Below are 12,178 nucleotides of genomic sequence, written 5' to 3'. Positions count from 1 at the left end.
GTTATGCAGTAGCCTGGGACCTCAAAAGCATGACACACAGTTTGCTGGCAACAGCCAGAATCAGGGGGGTGAGGTGCAACAGAAAGAACAGCTTTTCTCACTCACAGATTAATTCTCTGCCTTTCAGTGTACTAGTGTAACTTGTTATAGGGCCTGCCCAAGTGTTTATAAATAAACAAATGGGTAAATAAATAATATACAAAATATATATTTTGAAAGTCTATGTAACTGATATTTCAGATTAAGAATCACAGGATCTATGCCAGTGAGATTTCAACATAAGCAACACAGTTATCTGAGGGCCTTACCTTTGGAATTTGCTCCTTCTGGCACTCTGACAGAGAGAACTTTGTTGGCCTTCAGAACATATTACAAGGCCAATCGTTTCCATCAAGATTTGGCTGCATAGCTCTAAACAAAGACTTGTTTTCCTAATCATTGATTTGTTTTCTGATGGATTACTAGTTAACTGGAACAGTAGTGACCATTGTGGGCATTTATAAATTGAAGCACTCTTTTATGCAGGATGCCCTCAATGCCACAGTAGTGAACACATTATACCTAATTTTAAAAAATGCTATGCAGATAATAAGGGAATTCAAAATGCGGCTCATCTATAGCTGTACCACTGGCTGCAAACTGTTCATTTAACTGTGATATCTGTATTACTTTGGTCTCTAAAACCACAAATACATATGCATATACTTTATTTGGGATAAATTACTGGCTTTCCATTTTATATGACATTCAGAAATATGCAGTATCTCCCCTTACCCCTGCCAACGAACAGGCTGTATTTTTGAAGAATAGAAAATAATGTCTCAGATTAGAAAAGAAGAAAACTGTTCAAAGATGCAAGGGACAGTTTGTTTTAACAGACTAACTTTATTCTTAGGAAAAAAAAAAAAGTTAAAAATAAGTGTTGTGTGAGGAGATACCTGTTTTAAATACTATAGATCATTCATAATCATTACTTAAATCTGGGAAGATTAATGGGTATTTTCAAATGGCATCTTCTGTAGAACTTCTGGTCATTTTTGTCTGTCCTAAGCTGGTGGATAATATGACAAGGCAAATTTTAAGGAACCAGAGTCTGATCAACAAATATTGCAAATATTCTGAAGAGATATTTCTGATTTTGATTAACTGCAACTCATAATTAAAGGGTATGATAATGAAAATAAGGTTAACATTAAATAACATCCTGTTGCCATTAGCAAAGGCTGAATTCTTCAGTAACCTAAAGTAAGTAAGCAGAAATATAACAGAAATTCAACAGCTACGCAGCAAATATTATCTTTTGATTCATTCAAAGATTTTTGGCCTAAGAGGGAAGAACAAAAAAACACACAAACTTTTCATGGACGTGATAGGTGACAGCAATGACTGAGGAATTTAGAAACTTTCTAAAAATGTTGCTTATCCTATTTTCATTCTAGACCTTGTCTTACATAGGCAGTGTTCTTTAGAAACATATGAAAACTCTATTTACATACAACAGATAACCAGTTTCTTTAGAAGATACCAATATGTACAAACATTTGTCCATCCTTGTCTTCTTGGAAATCCAGGGAAGCATAGCATGCCTATCCAGACCTTAGGTTATTTTTTTTTTCTCTCCAGAATGTGAAATCTCGTACACTAAATCTATCTAATTTTTCTATTATTATTATTTTTTTTTTTATTTCCACTAATTTTTATAACTAAACTGGGAATCTGTCTATTAATGCTACAAATTTTGTCTTATGTTGAGTGGTATGCTCCAGGCATCTCTGGATTATATACTTTGCTTCATTTTAGTATATGGGTAAACTACTCATCCTAAAAGAAATGGTATTTTGGCATTAGGTGACTTATTTTTTCTCCTCTGTGTCCCTCTTTTTCAGTTCTCTTTACAATAGACTTGAGTCATGTTGAATGGAAACTTCTCCATTGTATGTGGTTCTGTGGTTGAAACAATTTTGTGCTTAGTTTTGAGTGGCTGTAATAAAAATAGAAACCACAGCACTTTTTTATGTGGGATGATGTATTTTTATAACTTAAAACATGATGATATATTTGAAGAACATATTAGTCATTCTACCTCAAGAACTAGTCTGTCTGAGGTATGCCACAAAATTGTTTTCAAATTGTTTACCTGGTGTGGAGCCTACTAGGAATAAAAATAGATTCTCGATTTAGGCTTGGTAATTCCTGTATTACTGTTTGGCTTACTCTGCTGTTTCAATGATCACCATGGAGCTGCACTGTTATAGAGTAGCAGTACAGTCCTTAATAGTCTATGTCAGAATGTACTGTCATGGTTTATTCCCTCAGTATGTTAAAAGAAGTACATGAAAATTGTAGCTAATAATGCTGCTCTTGACCAGACCTGCTGTCTAGGCCTATGAACTGATACAACAAGCTGGTTAGCATTTACATACCCCTTTTACACTCTTAGAGCCTTGTACAAATAAACTACAGCCTCATAAGTTACCTGAAGGATCAATAAAAGAGATTTTGTGTTTTGTAAGCGTGGAAATTGAAACACAAAGATGATTTACAAAGTCTGAAAGACAACTGGTAGCAAAAAGATGATCATATAGTCATGAAGTAGTCACTTCTCACAAATGCATAAGAAATATTGTTTCAGCATTCTTATTGACATCCTCAAGGATGTCATGATCTGTCATGATATTTAAACCTCCATGACATTTTATACAGCTGTAGCTGAAAGGAAACAATACAAAACCTGGTAGTTCACTGAAACCAGAGTTATCAGTTTACTAGTAGAACCATATCAACAAAACAAAATATTGCCTGCACTACACAATTATTTCTAGAGATAATCTCATTTAAATATGACAAACCTATTAAATGTGTTGATAAGCTCTTGAATCCTTGTAGTTGAGGGTATGTCTGTGTAGTCGTCCAGCCAAATTCTTAGAGGAAAATTTTGAGTGTAAAATTATGGAAAAAGATGCTCTATTTTAAAAGCAAAGGTTTCCTACCTGAGGCTGCTGAGTGGCAGTGGGTCTCTGAGGAGATGGAATAGGAGTTTTGGACAACATTTGGTTCATTTTGCTTACGACTAGTTCAGTTATATGTTGCCTGTCTTCAGTCTGATGCTCACCAATCAGAGGCATTGCACAGTCCATTACCTGTAAAATAAAACAATACATCAACATAAACTTATTTCACATGACTTTTTTTTTTTTTTTTTTTTTTTTTTCAATAATAGAAAATAGAATGTGATTCCTGTAGGAAGCACATAGATATAGCAGATAAGGGATGTGAGTTTTTTTAGACTATAATGTTGACTGCTGAAAACTTTTCTGTACTGAAAGTACTTTTCTGTACCGAAAGTACTTTTCTGAGCTGCTGTCTAAGCTACATTTCTGAAGATTTTTTTTTTTTCTTGTAGGTGTTTTTGTAGCTCATACCATGATCATCAGCTGAAATAGAACATGGAAATGACAAAACTTCAAACTTCAAATAAAGCTTCTTAGCTATTTGAAAAGCCAAACAAACAAACAAACAAACATAATGAAAGCAGAATATCAGACAGACAAATAAAAAAGTGTTTATTTCCATTCTACATGTGACTGGTTAATATATTTCAGCAATTATTTCATTATGCTATTTGGGTGGATAAAACTGATATTGAATTCAGTTAACTTCAGTGGGTTCTGATGATTTCTTATTTCTACAGAAGTATTTGTGATTTCCACAGTGTACCTATTTTTGGTGTATCTCTATTTACCCTGAAAGAGAAAATATAAGGATAAGGTAATGACCCCAACTAGTAATCACAACAGCACTGCCCATTCTTATTTCGATAATAACAAAGGATTTAATTCTCTTTTGAGAAGCTGCAATCCTTTTTTCAGTTTGTGTCAATGCTATTCAGAAAAAGGTGACAGCATATCACCTGCAGCCCTGCATTCTGGTGTTTCCAATAGCAATGGATCACAAGTGATTCAGGCCTACAATACAAGCAATAGTAACTAATAAAATAATAGTAACTAATAAAATGCAGTGAGGCACAAAGCAGTTAGACTACATTAGCAGTAATATACTCTATAGATGTCATTATATCTGATCCAGTTAGATTGTACAAACTGAGTTGTTGCCATCTAATTTTCAGTCTGTGAAAAGCTGTCCACCTGAAAAGTCTTGGAGTGTCTCAGTAGTGTAGGTAAATCTTGCAGTAAATGCAATAGTAATCTGTGCTGGTAAGAGAGATGAAGAAGGAAAGAATCCTCATGGGTTTCAATGCCGAAGAATCAGTGAATTTTACGGGGGTGCTTTAGAGCTTCCAGAAGTGCACTTTCCTGTGTATCTTTGGCTTCTGTGGTTCCTTCTCTATTGCAGGTAAATGGAAGAAGATTGAAAAGGTTCAAAAGAGTCAAAAGAGTGCTGGTGGACTTTTTCTGCCACAGGCAATTGCAGGTGCTTAGGGTCAGAGAAACATCTTAAACTTCCCTCGTTCTCATCCAACCTCTGGCAAAAGGACTAAATAGGAAAGAGGGCTCTGCTGAAGGGAGGCAGGGCTATTTTGGCTGGAGTTGCTGATTCCCATCTCTTCAGGTAGGCGCTCTGCTGTAGGTTGTTGCATGGAGCTTTTTGTTTGTTTGTTTGTTTGCTAGTTATTCAGCTTGTGTAGTTGAAGGGAAGATATAGAAATTTTATAGAAAGACCGGATTGTGAAAATATTTAAAGTGGAAGAACGTTGTTATCTGTAGGGGTGACACAACAGTCAGACTGAAGAGCATAAAGCTAGTGCATCTGCTTTGCATGGGGTGGAAAGGATATAGTAGGAACAAAACTCTTAGTCCATCAGCCTACACTGCACACTATCTCCTTTATAGACAAGAGCAAGTTCTACCTTCCTTCTTTATGTATTCAAATGCATCTAGGAATTAGTCACTTATACTGGGTGTCTGATTTGGCATTTGGATTTAAAAGAATGTGTAGGTTCATTCTAACACTGGACTAATATTTCTTGCACTGTTGTTGAGAATAAGCTGCACTGTAAAGGATGTTATCTAAGCTTGAGGATTTTCAAAATAAGTTCTAAAGAAATTCTCACTGCGACTGAAAAAGACTACCTCGTTTTAATAATGAGATTAGCCTGAAGTCCAAAAGCTTTTGCATTATTTTTCCATTTGTTCATTTATAAGAGACACTAACATTGCACACTAGCAAGCAATATGTTGGCAACACATTTTCTGGGATTTTCAGATTTAGATGTCTCCTCTAAGCTTCATCACAGCAAAGAGACTTTAAAATAAACTAACTGTAAACAAAGAAATAATAATTGAGATCCAGAACAAATGTTTCTTAAGAATTGAATGAATGTATGTAGAAGCAACAGTTATCCCTCTTTCACAAGTGTGGAAAGAAAACCTCACCTTGTTTAATATCCACTTACATTAAAAAAAAAATAATTAAAAAAAAATTGTATTTGGAATGACTGTGAAATGAGTTGCCTAAAACAAGATCTTGCTAAACGATCAGACAGGATTAAGATCCAGAGGACTGAGTTTTGACTCTGAATTTCTAAATACTTCTATGACTGCAAGTTCACATATAACTTTCCTTAGGAGATACTGCTGTGTTGTGTACAGCATGTAAGAAAAATTTAATTCTATGGCTAAGGATAAAAGAAGCTTTGAGGTGTTGCTCTAAACACCACAAACACTTCAGTAAATCTATAAACCCATCTCAGCTCTGTTTGAATGTTTTAAAAATAAGATAACGTCTATACTTCTGAGATTTGAATGGCTTAATGCCAGTTGTAAAATAACTCTCATCTGCTTGGATGGAACACAGTTTCATACAAAAAATTGGTTATTAGGCAGAATTGCTTTAAACTTTGCATTAATGTAGCAAAGGAATATAAGCTTTGAGTCTGAAGAGATTAAATATTGGAATGAAAAATAACTGTACACATTCTAAATTAAAATAGAATAGATGTCAGGTTATTGTTCGACTTTCACCTATGACAGATATATGATTTAACAGAAGAATATTAAGTTAAGAGTTACCATTGTTAGACTGCTAGCTTGTGACATCTGCCAGAAGCAGGGTAGGGTAAATCAGTGTAATTTGTCACCTCATGTATCTAAAAACACAAGTGCAAAATTAGGACACCTCTAAACAGAGATAATGTACATCAGAGTTCCAGCAATGACATTTTAATGGAATTTAGACACCCCTGATAGTGCTTTTGTGTCCTAGGCAGAAGCATGGCAGTTCAATCAATGCCCTGGAACTTAGAACCACAACTTAAACTACTTGAGTACTCACAATCCATGGAGCTTTCAGACTCAATGGCAATGGTCCAGGCTGCTTAATTAGTGAATGTGCCCTGCTGGGCTTCACAGAATGGTTGGTAGACATGCATCAACTTGGCCAGCACTAGCTCATAGTCCTGGCATTCAGTAATGCTTAAGTGACTTGGATTTGATATTGAAGGACTTAATATTTGGAAATGTTCTGGCAGATCTTTCCTCAGATCCAGAGGAGCCTCTGTTGAATGCCCTCAGATATATTTTAAACTAAATCTTGCACTTCTTGAAGACAGTATTTTCAAGCATAGCTGTCATGTTCACATATTGAGGCAGATTCAAATATTCGTGACATAAAAAACAACCATTTTTCACTTGGACAGGTTTTGATGTTGTTAAAAACCCTCTTGTTGGCTGCCTTAATTGAATTAATATTGCTGGTCAAAGGTATGCTGAACCTAACACTGAACAAGTACTGAGCCAGATGCCAAGTATTCAGAGATGTTAAGCTAAGATCTGTTCTGCTGCTTTGGTGAAGTACAAAGCTGGTAAACAAAGTGGTAAAAAGAGAAAGTAATGCATCGGATTATCAAGAAAACTACTGATCATAAAGTGAAATCATAGAATCATTAAGGTTGAAAAAGACCTCCAAGATAATCTGGTCCTACCATCACCCTACTTACTGTCACCCATTTAACCATGTCCCTAAGTACCATGTCCAACCTTTCCTTAAACACCCCCAGGGATGGTGACTCCACAATCTCCCTGGGCAACCCGTTCCAATGCCTGACTGCTCTTTCTGAGAATAAATGTCTCCTAATTTCCAACCTAAACATCCCCTGGTGCAACTTGAGACCATTCCCTCTAGTCCTATCACCTGTGAGAAGAGGCCAACCCCCAGCTCCCCACAGCTTCCTTCCTGAGCATCCTTTTCACCAGACTAAATGACCCAAGTTCCCTCAGCTGCTCCTCACAAGACTTGTGTCCCAGGCCCTTCACCAGCTTCGTAGCTCTTCTCTGGACACATTCCAGGGCCTCGATAACCTTCTTGTAGTGAGGGGCCCAAAACTGAACACAGTACTCAAGGTGTGGCCTCACCAGAGCAGAGTAAATGTTGCTAATAGCTAAGTAAAAGATTACCAAGTCTTAAAAGTGGTTCAACTGCATGACATTGTTCAGTGTAATAACTCAAGTTGCTGAGAGGGAATGGCTAGAGTGCCCAAAACATACCATTTTTACCCAGTATTGCATGTGGCTGCTAAGAGGTTTAGCTTCCTTCTCTATGTTGCTGTTGCTGTGGTTCTCAAGGGCAGAAGGTAAAGTAAGTGAGCACTTCCAGTATTCTTGGTGAAGTAGATAAAATCAAGGTAAATTTTCATAGGTATTCAAATTATGGTCACTTAATTAATGCTTTTGTCATTAATTTATATGTATTTCAATCAAGAATTCTATAGGATGAATTTCTCTTATCACCCATAAAACATATCCTGAAATGCATTTAATACATCTTTATGTTAACCTAGTAGAGCCTGAGTGTATATATTAGCAGTAATAATAGAAACTACAGCAGCACGATTGAGTAAAGTCTTTATAAGGTTGGTTTTTTTTTTTTTTTTTTTTTTTTTATTTATATAGTTTTTCTTTATGACAATGCAGTCTAATTTCCTTCCTAGTAAAACAGCTAATGACAGTTATCAAAAATCACTAATGTTTTATTTAACTGTATCTTAAGAATTAAAAATATTTTGGGTAACACTAAAAAAGGTTTTAAAACTTGTGAATGACTAACAGGAATGCCATGATGGCATTGCCCCCACTTTTGAGGGCTTTACAAAGTTTAAACACACACAAGGCATCCTGTTTATAAACAGTCTATTTACAGCCTGTACTAATTTTAAAATATCATTTATACAGTTACCCAGGTCTGTTTTCAGTACCTAGTTTAACTATTTAAAATGTTGGAGTTTCCAACTAAGTAGATTCATAGAAGAAAGTCATCTGTAATTTATCAAGTCAAATGTGCTACTTTTGGAGATGGCAGTAAAAACATTGGCAACTACAAATTATGATCACTTAATTCATATTGCTTTTGATTGTAATTTATATGCATTTCAATAACCAATTCCATAGGATGAACTTCTCTTATCACCCACAAAACATACACTGAAATGCATTTAATACATCTTTATGTTAACCTAGAAGAGCCCAAGTATATATATTAGAAGTGATAACAAAAACTACTGAATCTTGATTGAGTAAACGAAATACTTTTATAAAAAACTGACCTTTCAATGATATGATGCTTCAGTAAATTAGTCTGTGCCCTTTATTGCTAGTGTAGATAAGACAAGTATTTAAGATTTGGGCTGCCAGACTGGGACTGGAAAGAAAGAGAAGAGAAATGCTGTTTAACTCTGATGACCACCAAAGGAAATGGGGTGGGATTAATAAGGGATCCATTGTAATTATAAGACATCAGTAACTGCAAAGGGATCACCCTGTTTGAAGGAGAAACTACACTAATTGTCATTGTCCAGGCATACTTCTCCATTACATAATATGTTTACCACCAAAGGGTTATGAAAGATTTCTTACCTAGAGCTTTAGGAAGACCTAGCTCAAATGCTGCTGGGAAAGACAGAGCTGTGGAGATTAAAGGAGGGGAAAGTTAAAGAATTCTGTGTGACACAGTGAGAAAAGAAGGTGTCAGGATGTTAAAATACAGGAGGGAATGGACAGAATACAAGTCAGAAATGCCCAAGGATTCTAACAAGATAATGATACAAGAACTTTGTATGAGAAAAAAACAAAACAAAACAAAAAAAACAACAAACAAACCCACAAACTGGGAATTTCTGGAGAAGATATGATGATCTGCAAGTGAAGAGTAATTAATTTCATTGCAAATCAGAGGAATTTTGGAAGTTCATGCTTGAGAGTATGAGGCCTGGGGAAAAAACAAAACAAACAAACAAACAAACAAACAAAACAAAACAAAAAAAAAACATTTACTTTGGTCTTGGTCTTTACTTTTGATGAATAAGAGAAGCTAGATTGTATTATTGCTATGTTATCAATGTGTTACTCTTCTGTATTGTTTTTGTGGGACCTGGATGTATTGTGGTGAAAATTTTGACTGTAAAGACAGAAGCTGATATAGATTTTAATTGAAGAATTCTAACTATGGGGAAAGTAATTGACATTAAAAAAAATGTAATAGTTAAAGGATGTCATTTAAGATTGAGTGGGATGTAAGGAAAGATGGTGTGATTTCTGAGAAGTAAGGGAGTGACTGGATATGAACTAATCATGGGGCTTTCCCAGAGGTCTTTACAGCAGATGCAGGAAAGATTTGTAATTGGAAATGTAACCACACCTGAGAAGTTGGCAGGGATAGTACAGGAGGAAATCAGTGGTGACTGCTTGGAAAATTTTACAGTTCCTCTTGCAGTGGGTGAATAACAACATTTGCAGAAAAAAAGTAAGAACAACTGGGAAAGTGAATCAGACATCCCTAGATGAAGGACTCAAAGTTTGAAGACAAACTTCTATGGTTGCATTTCAATCTGGAATGAAAAGAAAACCAGAATATCCCTCTGTAGTAGTTTGATAAATTGTAGCACCTTCAGAAATGGTGACTATTACAGTAAGACCTAAAAAAAACAAACAAAATAAAATAAAATAAATAAATTCTGTTTCTTAATTTCTTATATTGTCTTTCAGTTACTGAAAATACTGCCTAGGAAATCCAAATGGTTTCCATCTTGCTACATTATAAATTACTTGGAAACTAACTTTAATATAGCTTGGGTTGAAAATAAGCAAGCAGAAATAAGACACCTGCAGTAGCCACCCACCCATTCAATTCTGAGCAAAATTTGGTAACTGCCTGTGAGGCCGCCTTAAAGGATTCTGTTACATTTCTTCTCTTTTACTGCATTCATCATCATGATGTGAGCTTTTTGTTTTGTTTCCCAGAGGTTTGGTTTTCCAAGAATGAATCATGAGAGATATTCAGTGCAGTCAGAAACATGAAATGCTCAAGTATTCCTTCTGGTATAAAAACTACAGAAGTATTAATTTAAAAAGTAAAAGATTAAAAGTCTTTCTCACATTTAAGATGTTAAAGCTTAATGGACCTTAATTTGATGTTGTATTAGCAAGAATTGGTAAGGCAGTTACAACAGTGTATGTTGAAATGATGTGTTCATAAAATCCTTGTTTTTACAGTTTGTCTCTGGTGTGATGATGTTTGGCAGATGAGTATTCAAACTGAGGTGAAAGAATAGAAACTATATGAATAGCTAAGCTCATTAGACACAGCCATGACATGAACTTCCTCTTGAGCAACCTGGCAATTCTTCCTTTTAAGCTAAGTGATTCTTTAATTAATTTCTCCCTTGTAGGGTTTTGGAGATGGTTCTTTGGAGGACAAAAGTAAAAGGCAAAACAAAACAAAACAAACAAAACAAAACAAAACAAAAAATACCACAGGGTTCCTCTAGAGAAAGATTTTTTTCTTGGGAACACCTTTTGGTTCTTCTAAAAGGCTGTAGTGGGTTTACGTGGCAAGGTTTTGGTAGCAGGGGGCCATAGGGGTGGTTTCTGTGAGAAAGATCTAGAAGCTGCCCCATGTTTGGGAAGGGCCCCATTGTTTTCCAGAGCTGAGCCAATAAGCGATGTTGTTTTGCACCTCTGTGAGAGCATATTTGACAGGGAAAAAAACGCTGCGCCACACAGCAGCCGGGAGAGTGAAGGGAGTGAGAAACAGCCTTGCAGGTGCCAAGGTCAGTGTAGAAGAAGGGGGAGAGGTGCTCCAGGCGCCGGAGCAGAAGTTCCCTGCAGCCTGTGGTGAGGACCATGGTGAAGCAGGATGTCCCCCTGCAGCCCATGGAGTACCACGGTGGAGCAGGGTTCCACGCTGCAGCCCGTGGAGGAGACCACGGTGGAGCAGGTGGCCCTGCACCGACGGAGGCTGCCACCTGTGGAAGACCCCTGCCGGAGCAGATTCCGGGCCAGACCTGTAGCCCGTGGAGAGGAGCCCACTCAGGAGCAGGTGACCTGTCAGGAGCTGCTGCCCATGGGGGACCCAGGTTGGAGCAGTTTTCTCCTGAGGGATGGACCCCGTGGTATGGACCCATATCTGGAGCAGTTCTGGAAGAGCTGCTGCCTGTGGGAAGCCCACGCTGGATCAGTTCATCAAGGACTGCATCCCGTGGGTGGGACCCCACAGCACAGGGGACGAGAGTGACCGAGAAGGAGCGGCAGAGAAGAAGTGCTGTAGACTGACCATAATCCCCATTCCCCCGCACCGCTCGGGGAGAGGAGGTGGAAGAGGGTGGATGGGGGGGGAAGGTGCTTTTGGTTTCTTTCCTTCGTTTCTCACTTCTCTAGCTTGTTAGTAATGAGCAATAAATCTTACTATCTTCTTATGCTGAGTCTGTTTTGCCCGTTACAATAATTATTGTGTGATTTTCTCGTCCTTATCTCAACCCTTGAGCCCTTTTCACATATTTTCTCCCCCTTCTTTGAGGAGGGGGAGTGAAAGAGCGGCTGTGGTGGAGCTCGGCTGCCCACTCGAGCGGAACCACGACAAAGGCAAAGTTAGTTCATTTAAAAGGCAAAGTTACTTCTTACAGCCCTCCTCTAAGAAAAACTGTAGAGAACTTCTGGCTTCTCAGAAAAACAGAGGCTGTATTATGTTTGAATGTTTGTTTATTATGTTTGAACTTCAGTATTTCATTCTTCCCGTCTTCTGAAAAACTGGTCTGGATTTTTATCCCAGGGATGCATATCTTATCCCTCAACTTAATAACAAGATTGCACAAATGGACATCCTTCAAAATTCCCATGTAGTAGCATTTACAGCTGTGTGGAAAGATGAATGGCACACTGAAAATGTATCT

At 37.1% G+C, this 12,178-nt stretch overlaps 1 protein-coding gene across 2 annotated transcripts in view; it reads right to left on the bottom strand.

Annotated features, from left to right (window-relative positions):
- The window catches only part of SYN2 (synapsin II), a 180,722-nt gene that overhangs the window by 19,299 nt on the left and 149,245 nt on the right, over positions 1-12,178 (bottom strand). For both annotated transcript variants that reach the window (XM_082768170.1, XM_082768171.1), the window contains one exon: positions 2,991-3,140. In XM_082768170.1, coding sequence (XP_082624296.1) covers positions 2,991-3,140 — 150 coding nt within the window. The remainder of the gene's footprint in view (positions 1-2,990; positions 3,141-12,178) is intronic.

The sequence above is a fragment of the Aythya marila genome, assembly GCF_965140915.1.
Source record: "Aythya marila genome assembly, chromosome: 10".
NCBI lineage: Eukaryota > Metazoa > Chordata > Aves > Anseriformes > Anatidae > Aythya > Aythya marila.
Note: the sequence above shows the minus strand (reverse complement) of the source record. Positions and strands in the feature narration are given on the sequence as shown.